Here is a 23,439-nt window from a genome sequence, read left to right as displayed (position 1 = left end):
AACTTTCGTTTTTCCTTTTGGGCCACCCCTTCTCGGTGGGATATGGCGGTGTGTTGAAAGAAAGAAGATGTATATATTTTTTTTTTTTAATATGCCAGCCATCTCCCACTGAAGTAGGGTGATCCAAAAACAGAAAGAAACACTTTCACCATCCTTCAACACTTTCACCATGATTCAACACTTTCACCATCACACATAATCAGTTTTTACAGAGGCACTCAGATACGACAGTTTAGATGTCACTCCAAACAGCCAATATCCCAAACCCCTCCTTTAAAGTGCAGCCACTGTACTTCCCACCTCCAGGACTCAAGTCTGGCTAACTGGTTTCCCTGAATCCCTTCACAAAATATTACCCTTCTCACACTCCAACAGCTGGTTAGGTCCCAAAAATCATTCATCTCCATTTACTCTTATCTAACATGCTCACACATGCCTGCTGTATGTCCAAGCTCCTTGTACACAAAACGTTTTACCCCCATCCCTCCATCCTTTCCTAGGACAAACCCTACTCTCTCCTCCCCTCCACTACAGATTTATACACCCTTCAAGTCATCCTATTTTGCTCCATTTACTTTAAATAATAAGCTTATACTGCATATGTAATAGCTTTTTGTAAGTTAAAGAGCCAGAGTTTGTTCTAATAACCTTAGTTATGCTGAATTCAGTTATTTAATGGAACTTCCTTTGATCCCAAACTAGATACTAGGAAATGAAAAAGGTGTAATTGTACTTGTGACCGAGAACCTAGAAGCCTATCAGCCATCTCCAAGTCTCATAGATGCAGCACAGGGGTATCAAGTATGGCCCATCCTGTACCCCCATGATGACAATATTCCCATACAAGTTTACCAGGACTTGGCTGACATTGTACCTGGAACCCCTGTACTCACTGCCAGTAACATCATAGATACGGTTATGATTTTAGGTAACCTCAACAGTTATCAGTCTGTAGACAGTTATGCAGCTCTCTCTGAAAATTTACTCAAAGTTGGAGGAAACTCGCTTGAAAAAGTAAGTGATCTTTTTTATCTTTGACTTTGTAAAAAAAAAAAAAAAGTCATAAATCCTTCAGAGAATCATAATTTTGTTCTACCTGTACAGTATATTAATTCTGCACTTATAAAATCATGTAGAATCAAGGTTTAGTTTCCAAACATTGAGACTGTTAACCTGAAGGTACTAAAACGTGATCTTTGGTATACCTTATATGGGTAAGGAAATGTGTAGTTTGTTGATGTTCACTTTGGTAAGGATGAGACTGTGCCTATTTACTTATCTGTTACCATTGGGGCTTAACCTGACTGAAAGATACTCATCATCATCCACCTACTGAGACTATAATTAATCAGTCAGTGCAATATACTGTACTATATAAATAAAAAAAATATTCTGGTATTATGGTATACTGTATGTTCATGCATTTATTGTATACAGGATACATTTGTACACCAAACTACTGTAGTTATGTTCTGTGAAAATTTGTCTGGACTGCCTCCAAGTGAGTTGCCTACCCTGGCAAGCTCTGTTGACACCGAGCTCTGAGGTCGGTACCTCAGCCTCACAAGTGGCTTATAGGACAGATTTTCATAAATGACTGATGTTGCAAGAAATCTCGCCTGCATGCACGTTTAAAGGACTAACTTACTTGGTGTTGCAGCATATATCCTGATCTTCAACCTCCCTAAGCTTAGCCCCTTTGGACTTCCCCTCAGAAACAACGTGCAACCGGGAGCCTTAATTCCTGCAATATTCAATCGATATTAGTGACCTGCCTGCACCTCAGAAATTCCTATTTCCAAGGGGGTGTGTATCCCCTAGTATAACTATGCAGAAACGGACACTAGCTTCTAGGTAGACAAGAGACAAAATCACGTACTGGTCATGAACTGCCGGCTGCACAAAGGCCTACAGTTCAACTCACTCACAACTTTTCCCAGACGCTGGCCAGAATCCTAAGATAAAGTGGAGGTCTTGTCTTACTGTATGGGCCTGACGGAGGAGGTCATCTATGGTACATCGAGGTGCCTCCACCAGATTTCCCCAGGTCTCATATGTGAAGACACGTGGGGGGCAACGCCTGCTGATCACGGCACGTGTTGCTCAGACGTTGTCTAGTCTAAGAAGAAAGCACGGCGGTCTCAAAACCCCGTGCCCCAGCATTCAAACTTGGGCTGCCAGTTCTCCCTGGCTAACATAACCTAGTGTTTGCCTACATTATCAGCCTATTACTACCTATGTTAAGGTCTTAGGTCTACATTATTATTATCTACAGTTGCCTCAATAATCCTAATATTAGTTTACTAACAGTATAAACTACCTACTTCTTCCCTGAAGGGTAAATCTATAAATTAAGTAGTACCTTCCATCCACCTACGTCAATCCGGGAGAGTGTGTTTTTGTTTTTGGGTGGGTGTAAGGGCCCTCGAACGGTGTGTTTTTCCCCGTTGGGACTTCTCGGACCGAATAAGCTCCAACATGTTCCTCAACACCACTGTGCAGTAGAATATTGTTACAATATATACACTTAATACTTAAAGGAAAATAGTACTAGGTTTCAGTACTCAAAATAATAACATAATTAAAAATGGTACTAATGGTTCCTTATCTCACATTATGTTGATATAGATCACCAGGCCATTGAGTATACTTTATTCTTTCTTATTTATTTATTTATTTATTTATTATTACACTGGCCGATTCCCACCAAGGCAGGGTGGCCCGAAAAAGAAAAACTTTCACCATCATTCACTCCATCACTGTCTTGCCAGAAGGATGCTTTACACTACAGTTTTTAAACTGCAACATTTACACCCCTCCTTCAGAGTGCAGGCACTGTACTTCCCATCTCCAGGACTCAAGTCCGGCCTGCCGGTTTCCCTGAACCCCTTCATAAATGTTACTTTGCTTACACTCCATCCATTCTTTCTTATTAATACAAATACTGTGTGCTCCAACAAAGATACTCTCATGGAGTTATATGACACCTACATTCATAATAAATGTAATGTATTCTTTGATTAATAAAATTGTTTTTAACACATCAGCCATTTCTTACCAAGGAACAATGAAACAAAGATGGCCAACACATTAACCATCGCCCATTCCATATCTGTATTTCCAGAAGTTCATGGTTATTACAGGTGATTCACAGAACAGTAATATTTCTACCCATCCTTCAGAGTACAGGTGCTGTACTTCCCATCTCCAGAACTAAAGTGCAGTTAACTGGTTTTCCTTGAATCCTTGCTCACACTCTAACAGCATGTCAGATCAAAATCACTTTCCTCCACTCACTGCAATCTGATACTTTCACACATGTCTGTGGGGTGTTCAAACCTCTACCTCTCTAAACCTTTACATCCTGGATTCTCCTATACACTTTCTTCCATGCACCCCAGATTTATGCACCCCTTTCAAAGCTGTTTTGCTCCATCTTTTCTACTCTTAAAGGATGATGCCTTGATACTGGTGAATGGTTCTTAATGAAAGAAACTTGAGCTACCATCCTCTTCCTTCGATCAAACCAGATTGCCTTCCATTTCCCAGGCACTGTACAGTATACCTCTACAGACTTAGCACTTCCTCATTAATATAAAATAATAATTCATCCTTTCTAAATGCCAAAAACCATCCCAATAACTTCTGGTCCCTGAATTATATCTTTTATACTACAACACCATATTCTAATTTCTGCATAATATTCACAACATACATTGTCTGCCTCCTGTGTTGTAGAGGCATTCCAGTCTCTTGTATCATCTTGGCCATGGTCATTATGATCCTCTTTCAAATGTTTCACTATTGTAAGGCTGTCAAGACAATCCAGATTTATAAATGTGTTCCAGATAAGTCTCTATGTCTCCTGAGCATCTCTTTCCATGGGATAATCTTTTCTGCTGTAGCACTACAGCAATATTCATGTTAGCCTCTTACCTATTTCATTTTGTCCCAAAGTTGTATCTTCAGGTGGTACTCAACTTCACTAGAATGCATCCAGTCTTATGTTCTGAGCCAGTATGTGGGCTGTGTGCCACTCAGAAGTCTGTCTTCCTCTTTACTATCACCTAGGCTGCCTGGGTTGTTGGGTTCATGTTCAGTGCTCTGGATCCCAGTGTCACTCACACACTGTATGCACATGCACAACTGGCATCATCTCCCAGATACCATCACAATAAAAACATTCAGTGCACCTTGCTATGCAAACAGATGAAAGAGGCATCTCTTGGCCAAATCAGCCTCTGGGATGTATCATTGGTGGGTCACCCACATAATTCTGGCTTGTGCTTCTGTACAATGATCTCTAATTAACAGACTAATAGGGAGGAGAGGGTATAGAATATTACAGATTGTTTGAAACTTCTGAATTATGAAATTCATTTTTCATGATCATAACAAAAATGGTTCAGAAGACAGTTGGATACTAAGAATACAGGTATTGTAACCTGTAGTACTACAATACAGTACTGTATTGTTTAGTAATTTTATAATACTCCATGTAATTCACAGTAATTTTACTCACCTTTTCCTAGTGGAGAGATGAGGTGTAAACTGCTCTGACTCAGAATAATTTTTATTCTAGTCAGAATAATTTTTATTCTGAGACAGAGGAACTGTGAAGTTCTACTAGTAAAATAATGTAGAAGGCTGTAACTGTACCATTGAGATGCCAGGCTCAACCTTCTTTATTAGTTCAAGTTTCTGCTTAAAAGTGAGAACCACACATTTCTTCCTGGCACCACCACCTGCTTTAGAAGTCATTGTTAACTGCACTTCACTTAATATGTAAATCCAGGGAAGCACTGGAACTGCTGAAACTGCCCCTAGTACTTATCAGGTTCCTCTATTATGGTGATTTTTGTATGGCTTCTGCCTTCTTTGAGCAGATAAGTAATATCACTAGCTGCCTTGGTAGCTTAGAAAACCCCACATGAAACTTCTTCTTTGGAGATTTCAACCTTCCAAATGTAAAGTGGAGGAAGATATATAACAGTAGTGCACTAAAAATACTCTGGCTGAAGAGGTACATATTAGAGAAATACAATGATTGTGAAAGGTTGGCACTTAACCGTCAGATAGCAGAGCTTATTAAAAATGATAATATGCTAGTTTTGATCTACACAAATAATTAATCAAGAGACATAACAGTCTCAAACTCAAGCTGCTTAGCCTGACTTGAATTCTGAAAGTGAAAGAATGATACATATACAAATGAATGAATCATGATGAATGGGTCAGCCCATCCTGGAAAGAGACAGCTAGTATGACACAAAAATTTTTAAAGATTAAAGATTATTTCAGCATGATACAATATGTGTACACAGGTGGGCTACACTCAGGTGTTCATGCAGAAAGCCCCTTAGTATGCAGAGCATTTTGGACAAACTTAAGCCTACCTTGAGACTAATATGGCAGTAATTGATTGCTTGTATATATGGTCTCTAAGTGGTTGTAACAATAAACTTAGTAATTACAATGAACACTTGTATCGAGCTTAATTGTTTTAAGAATTACAGGTTGGCTTATGATTACAGGTAATGAGGATTCTAGCATATGAGAATAATAATATATTGTTTTTCATATGCTTGTGGCAGTGAGAATGTGAAAATATAGTTTCATCATATTTATTTGTTGTTAGGGTATGTTAGTGAAAGAAGGTGTTTTTTAGCAGTGGTTTTGAAGATGCTGGCAGAGAGAGTGGCTCTAGAGATATCTGACTGGAGTTCCAGATTTTGGATCCTTTTATCCACATTGAGTTTTTATAAAAATTATGGAGATTTTTGTGTCTAGTATTATGTCTATGGGTTCTGTTGCAACTATCAAGGAAGTGCTACAGATCAGGATTAATATTAAAATTTATTAGTCTGTATATAGAGGAGTGACATCTGCATTGTCATATCTGGGTGCCTCTGCAAAGACAGTGATTATGTATGTATGAATGATGGTAAAAAGTGTTTTTCTTTTTTGGGTCACCCTGCCTCGGTGGGAGACAGCTGACGTGTTAAAAAAAAATGTAGGATGCACAGTAGTAAGAGTGAATGTTTTGTATAGTAAGTAGATTTAGGTCTTTGAAGAGTTGGGGGGGTGTTGTCTAGCAGCGGACTGTGTTATTATTTGTACTTCTTACTTTTGTTGAGTTTTTATTGGCTTGAGATGATTTGCTGTTGTGGATCCCCAGGCACAAATAGTGTAGGTAAGGTAGGGGTAGATCAGTGAGTAGTATAATGTAAGTAGTACTGTTTGTGTTACATAATAACATTTTGTAATATGTTGGGTATAGGGTTGAATTTCAAGTTGCTGTCAAGGTGCAGGCCCAGAAATTTTCCCGCAGTATGTTTGGTAATAAGAGTATTGTTAATCATAATGTTTAGTTATACATTACTTGCTCTGCTTCCAAACATAATGTAGAAGGTTTTGTCACTGTTAAGTGTGAGTTTATTGGCAGTCATCCAGGTTGATATTTTTAAGAGCTCTTCATTAACAATGTTGTTGACTGATGTAAGACTTGGGTGGGAGATGACAAAAGTTGTTTTATCAGCAAAGAGAATGGATCTAAGTTGCTGTGATACATTTGGAAGATCATTGATGTATAAGAGGAAAAGCAGAAGGCCAAAGACACTTCTCTGTTGAATGCCAGTGTCAGAGGTCTTGTTGAAGAGGTTGTGTCCTTAATAGAGATGTATTACTGTCTGTTAGTAAGGTAAGACTACACGTATATACAAGTGCATGACCTCTGATACTGTAATGATCAAGTCTGTGATGTAGGATGCTATGGTTCCCTATATCAAAAGCTTTTTTTAGGTCAATAAAGAGTCATGAGATACACTTACTAGTTGACAACTGTTTGGGGTTACCCCTTTATTGGTATAGTATGTTTGAAACTTCTCAGAGTCTGTGTTAAAGGTATTTGATGCAGCTGGTAGTTTACTTAATAGTGTTGATGCAACAGATGTGTAGTAGGAATTGAAACAATTTGCCATCTTAGATGTTTCATGGCATACCTCATTATCGATAGTGAGTACTATGTTAGACCTATCTACTGGTTTATGGCTATACCCCAGCTGTTTTAGTTGTTGCCAGAGCTTTCTGAGGTTACGCTTATACTCTTCAGTTTTTGAGCAATAGTGCTTTGCCTTTGCTCTTTTTATAAGTCTCTGTACTCTGTTCCTCACCCTTTGGAATTCATTTAGTGCTGCAATATCCTATCTGTTTGCTTTAAATATTTTTAGCAGCTGGTCTCTGAATTTCATATTATCTAATATCTCAGTAGTCATCCAGGGTTCGGTTCTTCGTTTAATCCTAACCTCTTTAACTGGTGCAGTATTATCAAGGATGGTAGTGAACATTGTTTTGAATTTTTTCCAGGCATCGTTTACGTCCGTGCAATTTGTTATCTCTGTCCAGTCACAATTGTGTAGCCTATTTACCAGTGTTTCTTTACTGTAGTTTCTAGTTGACCTCATTTTTATTGTCCTGTGTAGGCCTATCCTATCCCTAGTGATTTTCCTGGTGCAGTAAATGATGAAATGATCACTTAGACCTGTGGTAATGATGCCTGACTGACTAATGTTCTCAGAGCAGTTACAGAGTATGTGGTCATTTAGGGTGGCTGAGAACTGTGTGATTTGGGTTGGTGTATTAATTAGTTGAGTGTAACTATTTAAATCTAGAATTTGCTTATACCTTTTGCATAGCCCGTTATTTTGCTGCTGAAAACAGATGTTGAAGTCACCCAGTATTATTGTCTCACAATTGTTTTCAAGTCTGGACAAGACTCTGGAAAAGTCTTCTAAGAACTGGTCTTGGGTGGGAGGGCAGTAACTAGTTCCTACTAAGATGAGTTTAGTCTTGGGAAGCAGCACTTCAAACCATAGAATCTCCAGTTTATTGTTATTTAAATCAGGTCTTGGGTTGTAAGCTAAGTCATATCTAATGTAGGCACATACCCCACCACCCTTTCTGTTCCTATCTAAGCATTTTATATTGTAACCTTCTATTTTGACCTCATCATCAGTCACCGTATCATCCAACCAGGATTCAGAGATGGATATAACTGCCACGCTAGTTCTATTACCTAGAATCCTAATCTCTGCCAATTTTGGAAAAAGTGATCTTGCGTTGACATGAATAAAGTGAAGGCCTGTTTTCATAAAACAATTATAATCATCAATATATGGCAATGGGTCATTTGTATTAAAATTAGGTAAATCAATATCATCATTGCTAAAGGGTAACTGTGCCAAAGTGCATTTGTTACACACAAATTGAATTCTGGCACCGTTACTATAATTGTACATACATCCATCATGCACCCATCCCTTACACATTTTACATAAGGTGCCTTTTCTGTTTTTCTTGCGTACTTTAGTACAGTGCATGCACCTGTTTGGTGGTGTTTGAGATAATAAGAATGGCTGTATTGTCTCACACTAACCTATGTATGCATTACATATGGAGTTAAGGTTATCATTCCTAGCTACTAGACCGTCATTAGCACCGTCATTTATCTGACTGTTTTGCCTCTGCACAATAGTTTGAGGTCCTGGATTAATTTAGATATCACCACTTAAGAGTGCTACAATAAGAGCTGTGTGCCACTGTTTTTGTTTGGGTATAAGGTGTTGCCATACCTTGCGGCGATAGTGACATTTACTTTTCTGGTAGGATGGCAACTGTTGGGCTTTTACTGTCCAGGGTGCTATTACCTCATTTGCCTTTTCCAACCCCCATGACTGATTTCTTTCTTCATGGAATTGCAGGAGAAAGATAAATATAATTATGGCAGCCTGTACCCCCCTAATGCCTGCCATTTTCACTCTTCACTGTTTTACTCATATACTACAATAATATTTATTTCTCTTTTCCAGTCACCTAGCAAAGCCTAGTATCTGCTTTAGCAATCACCACTGAATTACTGGTAAATTTTCTACTTCAAAACCCTCTTCACTCCTCACTTTTCCCTTAACTTCACAAACCCCTTTCAGTTAACCCCTTATTTCACACTCCCCTTCCCGCCTCACTTCACAGTCCGGTTTCACCTATTACACTTCTAACTCCTTTCCATTCTGGCAGGACCAGAAAGTTTTAATCAATGGTTTTATCCGTCCAAATCCCCCTCAATTCTATTTATCGGGGGTTGTGTCGTGTTGTTGACTGCCTGACCTGGTCTGCTGTCTCAGCCATTTTTAAAAGCACGGAGGGAAGTAAACGCCACCTACAACCTGACTTTTCTTGAGTTTTATAGATAGAGTTGGTGTTTTCTGCTATGATTCTCTCACTGTACGCTGGTCAGCTGAATATAGGTCAGCTACTAAAACACTAACCTTGGCTGTTTAACCATTCACTTCTTTCCCACGACTGGCATTGAGGGATAACCATCCTATATGATAGTTTCCTTGGAGTTTTGTATTGCAGATTTGACAATGTCTCCTGTGTTTCCCTCTCGTTAGCACTGGTACAAGTGATATGATGGTGGTGTAGATATGATGCCACTGTCAGTATAGATGAACGTCAGTATAGATGAGAACTTCACTTCGCTAGTTGTACGTCTGGCAGTAGATGGTGTTTGGATGCCGGTCAGCCATGTTTAAATGCTCAATTCTTAACCTCGTTTGGCACTGAGGGAAAAAAGTCCTACAGACCTGTCATTTCCTTGGAGTTTTGTTGTTAGGTTTTCTGCCATGTTGTCTTCCCGTTGAACACTGGTACAGTTGATATGGAGGTCAGTTATTTCAATGTAGTGGAAAACGTCTCATGTCTGGTTCACGTCTGGCAGCAGGTCTGGTACTTGAATGCCGGTCCCTCTTTTGTCATATTTAGTCCATTTCATTGTCGTCACCATCAGTTTTCATGTCACTATAGGTTCCTTGCATGTTGTTGCAGCAGTACTTGCAATTTGGCCATCACTGGAGTTCGGATAGGCCCAGGGGACAGCAAGATATAGGAGCAGCCTTGTTGCTGCCTGCTGCCATGGGTGCCCATGGTTTCTATGTATGTGTTTCTTATATAATTTTGAAGAAAATATCATAGATGGATTAATGACAATGTCTATATTAGCATAAACTAAGACATTTAATGTGCCCAAGAGTTATTATTATTACATAAACTCCAGGTACTATTAGTATTACTATGGCATTAAGACTAGAGGGACACTCTTAGTGATTTTAATGTGTACCTGCATGCCAGCACAGTGTGTAAGTATATTTAGGTACAGGTACACAAGTATTATTGTCAGAGTACATACAGTGGTCCCCCGCTTTTCGTAGTTCGTCCGGGATGCGTACGCACTGCGTGGGCCACGGCGGCAGCCAGTCTGGCATTGTTTACCAGTGAGCGAAGGTCCCCTCGTGTGCTCCAGCGAAATATTTCATAATATTCCATTTATTTTAGTGCTTGCAAGTACTAAATAAGCTACCATGGCTCCAAAGAAAGCTCCTAGTGCCAAGCCTGTGGTAAAGAAGGTGAGAAATATGATTGAATTTAAGAAAACCATCATTGAACAATATGAAAGTGGTACAAGTGTGGCCGAACTGTCCAGGATGTATAAGAAACCCTACACAACCTTATGTTCCATAGTGGCCAAGAAAAATGAAATAAAGGATGCTGTTGTTGCAAAGGGAGTAACTATGCTGACAAAAATGAGATCACCAGTACTCGAAGAGGTTGAGAAGTTATTATTGGTGTGGATAAATGAGAAACAATTAGCAGGAGATACTCTTATGACTTCGTTTATTTGTGAAAAGGCTAGGCAGTTGCATGAAGATTTGGTAAAGAAATTGCCTGCAAATAGTGGTGAAGTGAGTGGATTTAAGGCCAGGAAAGGCTGGTTTGAGAGATTTAAGAACCGTACTGGCATACACAGTGTGGTAAGGCATGGTGAGGCTGCCAGTTCGGACCACAAGGCGGCTGAAAAATATGTGCATGAATTCCAGGAGTAAATAGAGGCTGAAGGACTGAAACCTGAACAAGTGTTCAATTGTGGCGAAACAGGCATCTTTTGGAAGAAAATCCCAAAGAGGACCTTCATTACACAAGAGGAAAAGGCAATGCCAGGACATAAGCCTATGAAAGACAGGCTGACGCTAATGTTCTTTGCTAATGCTAGTGGGGATTTCAAAGTGAAGCCATTACTAGTGTACCATTCTGAAAATCCCAGAATGTTCAGGAAAAACAATGTTATGAAGAGTAAATTGTGTGTGTTTTGGAAATCTAATAGTAAGGCATGGGTCACGAGGGAAATTTTCGTCGAGTGGTTCAATGAAGTGTTTGGCCCTAGTGTGAAGGAGTATCTCCTGGAAAAGAAATTGGATCTCAAGTGCATGCTAGTAATGGACAATGCACCTGCTCATCCTCCAAACTTGGATGACCTAATTTTCGAGGAGTTTGGGTTCATCACAGTAAAGTTCTTGCCCCCAAATACCACTCCTCTCCTCCAACCCATGGACCAGCAGGTTATTGCAAACTTTAAAAAACTCTACACAAAAGCAATGTTTCACAGGTGCTTGACTGTGACCACAGACACTCACTTGGCCCTAAGGGAATTTTGGAGAGAACACTTCAGCATCCTCCACTGCATAACCCTTATAGGTATGGCTTGGGAGGGAGTGACTACCAGGACTTTGAACTCTGCCTGGAGAAAATTGTGGCCAGATTGTGTTGACAAGAGGGATTTTGAAGGATTTGGGACTGACCCTAATGAGCCTATGTCTGTTGTAAAATCAATTGTGGCACTGGGGAGTTCCATGGGGTTGGATGTGAGTTTGGAGGATGTGGAAGAATTGGTGGAAGACCACAATGAAGAGCTCACCACTGAGGAGCTGCAAGAGCTTCAGCAGGTAGAGCAACACATCGCAGCTCAGAATCTTGCTGCAGAAGAGGAGGAAGAGAGATGGAAGAAGGTGCCTTCTTCAGAAATTAAAGAGATTTTTACTATGTGGGGTAAGATGGAAAGCTTTATGGAGAAACATCACCCTAACAAGGTTGTTGCAAGCCAGGTTGGCAACATGTACAGTGACAAAGTCTTGGGCCATTTTAGGGAAGTGTTAAAGAGATGCCAGAAACAGAGCTCTCTCCACAGTTATTTTGTGAGACAGGACTCCAATGACTCTCAAGGTGGTCCTAGTGGCATTAAGAAACAGAGAAGAGAAGCAACCCCAGAAAAGCAATTGGTACCTGAGGTGTTGATGGAAGGGGATTCCCCTTCCAAACTATAAACAATCCACTCTCTCTCCTCCTCCAGTCTCCCATACACTAAGAAGAATCTCCAATAAAAGTAAGTGTTATGCTGTTAAAGTTTCATTCATCATTTCCCATTGTATTGTTTATGTACTACATGTATATTTCATGTTAAAAATTTTTTTGTTTTAATACTTCTGGGTGTCAGGAACGGATTAATTGTATTTACATTATTTCTTATGGGGAAAATTGATTCGTAAATCGTAAATTTCGTTTATAGTAACGGTTCCAGGAATGGATTAATTACGAACAATGAGGGACCACTGTACATATAAAATATGCAATAACTTTAAAACGCTTGAAATTTTGGAAAGTTTCCAGACATAATAGAGAGATGTGCTCACGGAGAATGTAAACAAATCGGGTGCGGCGCACAGTATTAGAAAGGTTGCAGTACGTGTATAGCGAGTTTTGGTCATAATTTGAAATCGCTGTATTAGCGAAATGCCATAAGGTGAAATGCCGTAAAGTGGGGCCCTACTGTACTATTATCTTGTCTAGTTTTAAGTAGTTGCTGTACTATGTACAGTGGACCCCCGGTTAACGATATTTTTTCACTCCAGAAGTATGTTCAGGTACCAGTACTGACCGAATTTGTTCCCATGAGAAATATTGTGAAGTAGATTAGTCCATTTCAGACCCCCAAACATACACGTACAAACGCACTTATATAAATACACTTACATAATTGGTCGCATTCGGAGGTAATCGTTATGCGGGGGTCCACTGTATTAGGATTAGTCTGCCCAAAATGCCCTGGCATGATAGTGACTTTTTTGTGTTTAGTAGACCAAAATTGTAATTACACACTGTAACCCTTACTAAGAAATAAACCTTTATCTTTTATCTTATCTTGTATATTTCGTGTAGATGGGGTATCTGGACCAGATACCCCACACACACGAAATTTAAATTGTCTAATATGTATATAGCTCTAATATACATTGTACTTAGGTTTGCATACTGTAAACACAGGTAATCGTTTTTATTTATTCCGAACAAAGAAAGAGTCACCAACGTCATCATCAGAGTTATCAGCAGGGTTATCAGGAGGTGTAGAGGGCTCAGGTAAGGGAAATGACCGAGAGGAAATGGAAGGACTCATAGGGTTATGGGTTCTGGATGTAACCTTCCATAAGAATCCCATTATACTCATGTTTACCTGAATAAACTGACTGACTGATGTGTTTGGCTGGCCAGTCTGTCGTTCAAGAAATATATATACCAAGTAAATGTAATTGCTTGAATGATAGAGCAGAATCAAGGACTAAGTTTATTTAGGCACAGGTACACATAGGTACAGTTATCATACCTAGTGTATATTACCTAGGATAACCCCCAAAAAGCCATGATTGTGGCAAGTAATATGCATTTCCATTTGCTCAGATGTGATGATTCTGCAACGTGTGTAATCCATGTTCGGCTGGCTGTCTATCTCTGTTTCTGTCTGCCTGTCTTTTATCCCAGAGCTGCTCATGAACCAGAATCAAGAACTAAGTTTATTTAGGCCCAGGTACACATGAGCACAGTTATCAAACCTAGTGTATATTACCTACGATAACCCCAAAAAGTCAAAGTGCTATACTGTGCCAAGTAATACACATTTTGGCCACAGTTGTATCTTTTCACTTGTGCAGACCTGATGATTCTGCAACATGCGTAGTACCTGTTCAGCTAGTTTACAATCGTTGGTCCATGTGTACGTGTCCCATATGATTCTCAGATATTTGTTTGTTATTAACTTAGTTGAATCCTGTATACCAGTCAATAACTGCAGTGTTTACATATGCTGCTGTGTATAATAATTTATTTAACTGTATTTATGTGTATATTTACCTGAATAAACTGGGTGGCTTACTGATTGGACTGACTGCCTGATTATAATGACATGACTGACTAGCTAAAGTGACTTGACTGACTGATTATAGTGACTTGACTGATTGACTATAGTGATTTGACTGACTGACTGGACTGAGTGACTTACTGACTTGATTGACTATAATTAGTGAATACCAACTGACTGGGAATGAGACTGAGATTGAGAAAGGGTGATGTGAGATGAGATGCTTGACACTGACACACGCTGCTGTTTCCATGACCAAAGTTCTCGTACGGCTAACAATATTGATTAGTTGGAGAGCTGGTCGTAAATCCAAGTGGTCATTAAACAGGTAGGTCATTAAGGAAGGAGTACCTGTATACTCTGAGAGACAAACACCACTTTATATATACAATGGGAAAGTGCTAGTTTCTAGTGATTGGTTATAAAGGTAATGTAAAGGTGGGTGAGAGGACATGAGTCACTTGTTTGAACAATAGTGGTGGTACCTGAGCTAGATTTCCTGGTTTATTTTTTAGTGAAGTATTAATCAGGGTGACTTCAGTGAGCTCAATTGGAGCAAGGTAGAGGGATGTAGGGAAGTTTCCATCTAAGTAATTATAGCCTCTCCTCACTTAGTGATGTACTCGTTTACCGACGCCTCAGATCTACGATGCACTCTGATCAGTATTTATACCTAAATAATGTATATTAGAGCTGATTTCCTCTTTTCTGTTTACAGTGGACCCCCGCATAGCGACTTTAATCCGTGCAAGAGGGCTGATTGTTATGCGAAATGATCGGTATGCGAATGAATTTTCCCCATAAGAAATAATGGAAATCAAATTAATCCATGCAAGACACCCAAAAGTATGAAAAAAAAAAAAAAATTACCACATGAAATGTTAATTTTAATACACACAAACTGAAAAAGGCATGCACAATTACATGACACTTACTTTTATTGAAGATCTGGTGATGATTGATAGGATGGGAGGAGGGGAGAGAGAGTGTTAGTGTTTAGAAGGGGAATCCCCTTCCATTAAGACTTGAGGTGTCGAGTCCTTTTCTGGGGTTACTTCCCTTCTTCTTTTAATGCCACTAGGACCAGCTTCAGAGTCACTGGACTTCTTTCGCACAACATATCTGTCCATAGTGGCCTGTACCTCTCGTTCCTTTATGACTTCCCTAAAGTGTTTCACAACATTGTCAGTGTAATAATCACCAGCACGGCTTGCAATAGCTGTGTGAGGGTGATTTTCATCCATGAAGGTTTGCACTTCAAGCCACTTTGCACACATTTCCTTAATCTTTGTAGTAGGCAATTTCTTCAATTTCTCTCTCCCCTCCTTCGAACCAGTTTCCTCAGGTCTGGCCTCTTGCTGTTGAAGTTGATCTATCAGCTCATCAGTGGTTAGTTCTTCATTGTCCTCCTCCACCAACTCTTCCACATCCTCCCCACTAACCTCCAACCCCAAGGACTTTCCCAATGCCACAATGGATTCCTCAACTGGCATAATCCTCTCAGGGTTAGCCTCAAACCCTTCAAAATCCCTTTTGTCTACACATTCTGGCCACAGTTTCTTCCAAGCAGAGTTCAAGGTCTTCTTAGTCACTCCCTCCCAAGCCTTACCTATAAGGTTTACACAATTGAGGATATTAAAGTGCTCTCTCCAAAACTCTCTTAGAGTCAGTTGAGTTTCTGAGGTCACTACAAAGCACCTTTCAAACAGAGCTTTTGTGTACAGTTTTTTGAAGTTTGCAATAACCTGCTGGTCCATGGGCTGCAGGAGAGGAGTGGTATTAGGAGGCAAAAACTTCACCTTAATGAATTTCATGTCCCCATAAAGTCGCTCTGCCACGTCTGTAGGATGACCAGGGGCATTGTCTAACACCAGGAAGCACTTAAGTTCTAATTTCTTTTCAGTTAGGTAATCTTTCACATTGTGGGCAAATGCATGGTGTAACCAGTCATAGAAAAAGTCCCTAGTGACCCATGCCTTACTGTTTGCCCTCCACAGCACACACAAATTCTCCTTGAGGACATTCTTTTGCCTGAACGGTCTGGGAGTTTCAGAGTGATACACTAATAAAGGCTTCACTTTGCAGTCACCAGTAGCATTGGAACACATCAACAAAGTAAGCCTGTCTTTCATAGGCTTATGTCCTGGGAGTGCCTTTTCCTCCTCAGTAATGTAGGTCCTGCTTGGCATTTTCTTCCAAAACAGGCCTGTTTCATCACAATTAAACACTTGTTCATGTTTCAGTCCTTCACTGTCTATGTACTCCTTGAATTCCTGCACATATTTTTCAGCTGCTTTGTGGTCCGAACTGGCAGCCTCACCATGCCTTATCACACTATGTATGCCACTACGCTTCTTAAATCTCTCAAACCAACCTTTGCTGGCCTTAAATTCACTCACATCATCACTAGTTGCAGGCATTTTTTTAATTAAATCCTCATGCAACTTCCTAGCCTTTTCGCTTATGATCGCTTGAGAGACGCTATCTCCTGCTACCTGTTTTTCATTTATCCACACAAATAAGAGTCTCTCAACATCTTCCATCACTTGCGATCTCTGTTTCGAAAACACAGTTAAACCTTTGGCAAGAACAGCTTCCTTGATTGCCTTTCTGTTGCCCACAATAGTAGCGATGGTTGATTTGGGTTTCTTGTACAACCTGGCCAGGTCGGCGACACGCACTCCACTTTCATACTTATCAATGATCTCTTTCTTCATCTCTATAGTAATTCTCACCCTTATTCCTGTAGGGTTGGCACTAGAAGCTTTCTTGGGGCCCATGGTCACTTATTTTCCAGATAAATCACCAAAAACACTGTAATAATACGAAATGTTCCGATTGTATGCTTGGATGTTACCGCGGAGGCTGGCTGGTAAACAATGCCACCGGCGGCACATGTGAGGCTGGCTAAGGGCGCACATTGGACGCGTCTTGGACGAAGAGCGGTGAGCAGGTTTTTGGGCGGTATGCGAGGCAAAATTTTTGCGATAAAAGTGAGCGGTATGCGGATTGAATGGTATGCGATGCGTACGGTATGCGGGGGTCCACTGTATTTCAATATACAGTACGCTATTGTATAAACATTTAAAAATATACCAGAAATGTTATAAATGATGCAAAGGTGACATTAAAACAATATCAAAGATGGTTTACACAAACTCACTACCATTATAGTATGCTCCTCACTTAGTGATGAATTCATTTAACGAAGTGGTCTCAGGAATGGAATTCCGTTGTTAAGTGAGGAGAGGCTGTACTCGCTTGGGTATTGGGGCTTGGAATTTTGCTAGTGAGACTTGATCCTATTGTTGAGAAGAAATCATTCATCATACTGGCTGTTTCAACAGAGTTATGGTTTGCTGGGTTCAGCTTTTGGGTGCCCAGAATTTGAGTGTGTCTTCCAGGTCTTTTTTATATCACCTCTCATTTCAGTGAATCTACAGTGGTACCTTGATTTATGAGTTTAATTCGTTCTGTGACTGAGCTCATAACCGAATTTGCTCCTATATCAAATCAATTTTCCTCATTGAAATTAACTGAAATGACATTAATCCGTTCCAGCTCCCGAAAAACCACCCCAGGGGCAGGAGAAAATACTTCAATATAATGCTAATATCAACTCTATGGCTTATTTATGTATCAGAATTGATCTAATATGACATAATAAACACTATAAGTAGCATAGAAACATGATATATACTCTAGAATTAATAAAATAGGCCATAATATGGCGAGTGTCCAGGACCAATCCGAGCATATAAAATTATTACTGCTCCTTCCTATAGCATGTTCTTTTTTATTTATTTATTTATTTATTTAGTAATTTGAGCATACAAACAGAGGTACAAAAAAATACAGGTAAGAGCAGCATGCCAAAGCCACTTATATGCATAGCATTACGGGCTGGCTTAAAATTAACTTAAGATTAACTAAGCAATGATGAAATCAGTGATAAGACATTATTGTAAACAGATAACTATAAAGCACAAATGAGTATTACAAAGACAGGTCATATGGTTGCATGCATTGCTGTACATTCAGTCGAATGGAGTATTCTGTTAGATTGGGTTTTAGGTTTAACATTTATGTGATATAATTGTGAGAAACATTTAAGATATACAATTTATAAGGTTCAGTTATTCAGTATTTATTTGGTTTTGGGTGAGTAAGTGATCTTTGAGAAGAGACTTGAATTTATAAGCAGGTAGTGTTTCTTTTATATTTACAGGTAATGAATTCCAGATTTTAGGGCCTTTTATGTGCATTGAGTTTTTGTATAGCGTGAGATGGACACGAGGAACATCAAAGAGTGATCTGTGCCTTGTGTTATGGTCATGTGTTCTGTTGAGGTTGGCAAGGAGATGTTTGAGGGGAGGGTTAATATCAGAGTTAAGTGTTCTATGTATGTAATAGGTGCAATAATAAGTATGGATGTTTTGTATGGTGAGTAGGTTGAGTGTTTCGAATATTGGTGGAGTGTGCTGCCTGTAGTGAGAATTTGTTATCATTCTAACTGCAGCCTTTTGTTGGGTAATTAGTGGTCTGAGATGGTTAATTGTTGTTGAGCCCCATGCACAAATTCCATAGGTGAGATAGGGGTAAATAAGAGAGTGAAATAGGGCCAGGAGGGCTGACTGTGGAGCATAGTACCATATCTTCGATAGTATGCCTACAGTCTTGGAAATTTTCTTAGAAATTTGTTGTATATGTGTATGAAATTTGAGTCTATTATCAAGGTGGATTCCTAAGAATTTTCCCTCTGTTAGCTTTGTGATAGGTGATCCGTTTATCATTATGTTAAGAGGGACATCTGTAGCTCTGTTACCAAACTGAATGAAGTAGGTTTTGTCAATGTTTAGTGTAAGTTTGTTAGTCCTCATCCAGGTAGATATTTTCTGTAATTCGGTATTTACAGTATTGGCTAGCGTGACTGGGCTCAGGTGAGAGAAGACGTATGTAGTGTCATCTGCAAATAGTGTGTGTTTGAGTACTTGCGAAGCATTTGGTAGATCATTTATGTATAGGAGAAAGAGAAGAGGGTCAAGGACACTTCCCTGTGGGACACCAACTGTAATTGGTTGTGCGGAAGAGCTTGCCCCATTTGCGTACACATATTGGCTTCTGTTGCTGAGGTATGACTTGATGTAGTTGAGGGAGTGCCCTCTTATACCATAGTGTGACAATTTTACGTGGAGCAAGTCATGGTCAACTGTATCAAAAGCTTTACGTAAGTCAATGAAGATCCCCAGTGGGACTTCTTTTTTCTCTACTGCAGTGTATATATGTTCTAGCATGTGTATAATAGCATCATTAGTATTTTTATTAGGCCTGAATCCAAATTGGCAGGGGTTGAGTATGTTTTGGGAGATGAGGTAGGAGTAGATTCGTTTATGAATTAATTTTTCGAAGATTTTTGAGAGAGGGTGTAAATTGCATATTGGCCTATAGTTATTCAACTCTGTTTGGTCTCCTCCTTTATGGATCGGGGTGACCCTTGCTATTTTGAGAACTGTAGGGAAGGTGGAGGATTCAATGGATTTGTTAAAGAGTGTTGCAATGATTGGTGATAGCACTTGTGACACTTTTTTGTATATAAAGGGTGGTAAGGTATTTAAATCTCCTGCCTTGTTTTTTAGTGCGTTGATAATAAAGGAGACTTCGTATGGGATTGTCGGAGCTAGGAACAGTGTGTTCGGGTAGTTGCCAGTGAGGTAGTCATTTGGTGGGGTATCTTAGCTTGGGATTTTATTGGCAAGGTTTTGTCCTATAGATGGTCCTGGGTAAGAGAAAATGGAATTTTTGAGAGGCTAACTGCACTAGATGAGCACTAGATCACTAGTGCAGTGATATATATGAATATCTTGGAAGTAAGTTATTGACTTATTTCATGAAGCCCACCATTTATTATTGAAGTAAATGCAATAATATTGACAGGAATCATAAAAAAAAAATGAATGCTCTACAATTGGCTTGTGGAATATTGGAAATATCCAAAATATTTTGGGATTTGTGTGGGAGTAAAGGGCAAGATGTTTTGCAAATGTCAAAAACTTACCAACTTTATTTTTTTGTAGAATAACTAAAGATAATTACACGATTACCTCCAGTGAGAACATCACACTAGTGTTGTTTTACAAGTACCAAGTCTGAAAATCATCTTTTGTTGTGCCATTTAGGCCGAGATTCTTGCCAAATGTCATTTTCAGTAAATATTTTTTTATCCAGTAAATTTTTTTTCGCTCGTAACTCGGATTTCAACTCACAACTCAAAGCAAAAAATCGACTGAGCGACGGCTCATAACTCAGAAAACTCATAATTTGGGGCACTCATAAGTCAAAGTGCCACTGTATTAGAATAATACAGTTGCTTGAACTTTCTTATTAGTTTGGTGAGGACTGATGTTTAGTTATTACTAAGTTCTTTAGTTATTAAGCCCAGTCTGTACTGTTTTTCATAGTAATGTTTCTTATCTAAGGATGCTATTTGTAAGCCACTGGCAACCTAGGCATTTAGTAGTGATCTGTTTAGTTTTTATGGGACAGTGTTTGTTGTACAGTCTATGCATTTTTTTGTAGAAAAATTTCTATCCGTTTGTCAACACCTCTAGCATTGGTAAATTCTGCAGGCCAGTCAGCTGAACTTAATGCTATGGTGAAGTTACTCATTGATACCTTGTCATGGAGTTGCTTAGAAATGTTTGTAAGGAGGAAGTGGGGTAATTGTCAGTAGTGTTGTCAGTGATTATCCTTGAATTGAGGGAAGCTAATATATTTATCCATTTATGTTCAATTATGGTTGCACCTGCCTTGGTTAACCTTATAGGTTTAGTTACAGCTGGTATGAGTAAGGAATTGTTCATGCTGTTAATGAAATCAGTTACTGGTTCGTCATCTGCTAGGCCAAGGTTCATGTTGAAGTCTCCACAACCACTGAAGTGAAATTGAGCTAAAATTCATGTCGAAATATCAGATAAATATTTAAATGATATTGAAGTTCCAGCTACAGTGCGATACAAATATAAAATACAAACAATTTATGCAGTTTCTAATTACGTATAACACTATGTGAAAGTTTACCATAACACCGAATTTGGCCAAAAACTGGAACAATAAATTTTTATTTTAAAATATGCATATCCTGAAGACTGTGCACTCTGTTGTTGAAATAAAAAAAAGCTATACAGAGGTATAATTGTGGGTTTTAGCTTACTAAATATCAAGTATTTTTCATGATAAATTAAGATATGGCATTGTTTTTAAATAGATATTGTACTTCAAATTTTACTAGATACAGTTACTTATGAACCTTTTATCCTTTTTGTTTCAGGTAGCAGATGGTACATGCTCTGAAAAAGTATGTTCAGTGACACTGGCTGTAAATGATGGCATTCAATATGAGTCAAATGCTTTTATTGAAGTTCTTTATAGCATGGTTGAAGTCATGCTTGTACCTTCACCAAGCATTAATATCAGTGCTTCTAGTTACAGTGAAAATTTAATAAAATTTGAGCTACCGATACTGACAAGTAAAATGTTTGCAGTCGAGCACCCTCAGGTACGTATACATATAGTGTAGTACAGTATACATATAGTTCTTCTTCTTTCAACAAACCAGCCATATCCTACCAAGGTAGGGTGGCCCATAAAGAAAAACGAAAGTCTCTCTTTAACTTTATAATGTACACAGGAGATGGGGTTACTAGCCCCTCACTCCCAGCATTTTAGTTGTCACCTACGACACACATGAGCCTATATAGTTTACTAAATTTAACCCTTTCAGGGTTTCTGACGTACTAGTATGTCTTACGCACCAGGGTTATTGACGCACTAGTACGCATAAATTCTAGTGCCTTCATATCTAGTGAGAGAAAGCTGGTAGGCCTACATATGAAAGAATGGGTCTGTGTGGTCAGTGTGCACAGTATAAAAAAAATCCTGCAGTACACAGTGCATCATGAGAAAAAAAAAATTCCAACCGTGTTTTTGGTTTAAAACAGCGACTTTTCAGTGTATTTTCGTGTAGTATTTATGGTTGTATTCTAGTTTTTCTGGTCTCATTTTATAGAATGGAAGACATATTATGGAAATTGAGATGATATTGATTGGTTTCAAAATGAAAAGTACCTTGAAATTGAGCTCAAAATAGCAGAAATGTTCGATTTTTGCCAAAGTTCAAAGGTAAACAAATCATGCTATGCGTCCAATACACGTCAACTGGTGAGTCTAATATTCTTTCACAAGTGCACTGATATTATTTATACCATTTCTACACTAATGCAGTAGTCTGCATAACATAAATCTTCTATTTTTTGTGAGAATATAAATTCAAAGTGGAAAGCAAAAGAAATGTAACAGAGGCCTGGGGACATGAGTAATAAGCAGAGGAAATGTTATTTTAGTGCCAGGAATGTCTTTCTTGTTTATTCTGGACCCTATTTGGAAACTGGCATCTTTTGAAATTTGTGTGAAATTGGCAAAATTGCCAAATTCTAACCACTTTATTGGATACTTGAAATCGGTAAATGGGTGGTTTCTTGTACTCATTTGATAGAAAAAATGGAGTTCTAGCGAAATAGTTATGATTTTTGTCTACTGTTACATAGGAATTGGCTGAAAATAGGGCTCAAAGTGGGCGAAATCGCCGATGCATAAACATTGTCGAGACTGCTAACTTTGCGAGAGCATAATTCCGTAAGTTTTCCATCATATTTCATACTTTTGGTGTCATTATGATCGGGAAAAGATTCTCTATCATTTCTTAAGAAAATATAGTGGACCCCCGGTATTCGATGGCATCGGTATTCGATAAATCCGGCATTCGATGCATTATATCGTAAAAAAATTTCCTCGGTATTTGATTAAAAACGCAGTATTCGATATGATTCGTACGAGACCTGTCCACGTGTGGCCTGAACTGCCCCGTGTGTGCCAGTGTTTACAAGCCAGCCAGTGTGCGCGCATCTAAGGATACATTTGGCACATTCCATATTATTCACATTATCACTGTGTTTGGTGCTTGTTTCTGCAAAATAAGTCACCATGGGCCCCAAGAAAGCTTCTAGTGCCAACCCTTCGAGAAAAAAGTCGCTAATGACTTATGAAATGAAGAAAGAGATAATTGCAAAGTACGAAAGTGGAGTGCGTGTGTCGGAGCTAGTTAGGTTGTATAATAAACCCCAATCAACCATCTCTACTATAGTGACCAGGAAAACGGCAATCAAGGAAGCTGTTCTTGCAAAAGGTGCAACTGTGATTACGAAACAGCGACCGCAAGTGTTAGAAAATGTTGAGAGATTGTTATTGGTGTGGATAAATGAAAAACAGATAGCAGGAGATAGCATCTCTCAAGCGATCATTTGTGA

The 23,439-nt window shown here is 39.0% G+C and overlaps 1 protein-coding gene across 2 annotated transcripts in view; it reads left to right on the top strand.

Annotated features, from left to right (window-relative positions):
• The window catches only part of LOC128700829 (calcium-activated chloride channel regulator 2), a 134,454-nt gene that overhangs the window by 104,264 nt on the left and 6,751 nt on the right, over positions 1-23,439 (top strand). For both annotated transcript variants that reach the window (XM_070097018.1, XM_070097019.1), the window contains exons 8-9: positions 703-1,014; positions 21,405-21,632. In XM_070097018.1, coding sequence (XP_069953119.1) covers positions 703-1,014; positions 21,405-21,632 — 540 coding nt within the window. The remainder of the gene's footprint in view (positions 1-702; positions 1,015-21,404; positions 21,633-23,439) is intronic.

The sequence above is a fragment of the Cherax quadricarinatus genome, chromosome 56 (assembly GCF_038502225.1).
Source record: "Cherax quadricarinatus isolate ZL_2023a chromosome 56, ASM3850222v1, whole genome shotgun sequence".
In the NCBI taxonomy this organism is placed as follows: Eukaryota; Metazoa; Arthropoda; class Malacostraca; order Decapoda; family Parastacidae; genus Cherax; species Cherax quadricarinatus.
This window is presented reverse-complemented; position numbering and strand designations above follow the sequence as displayed.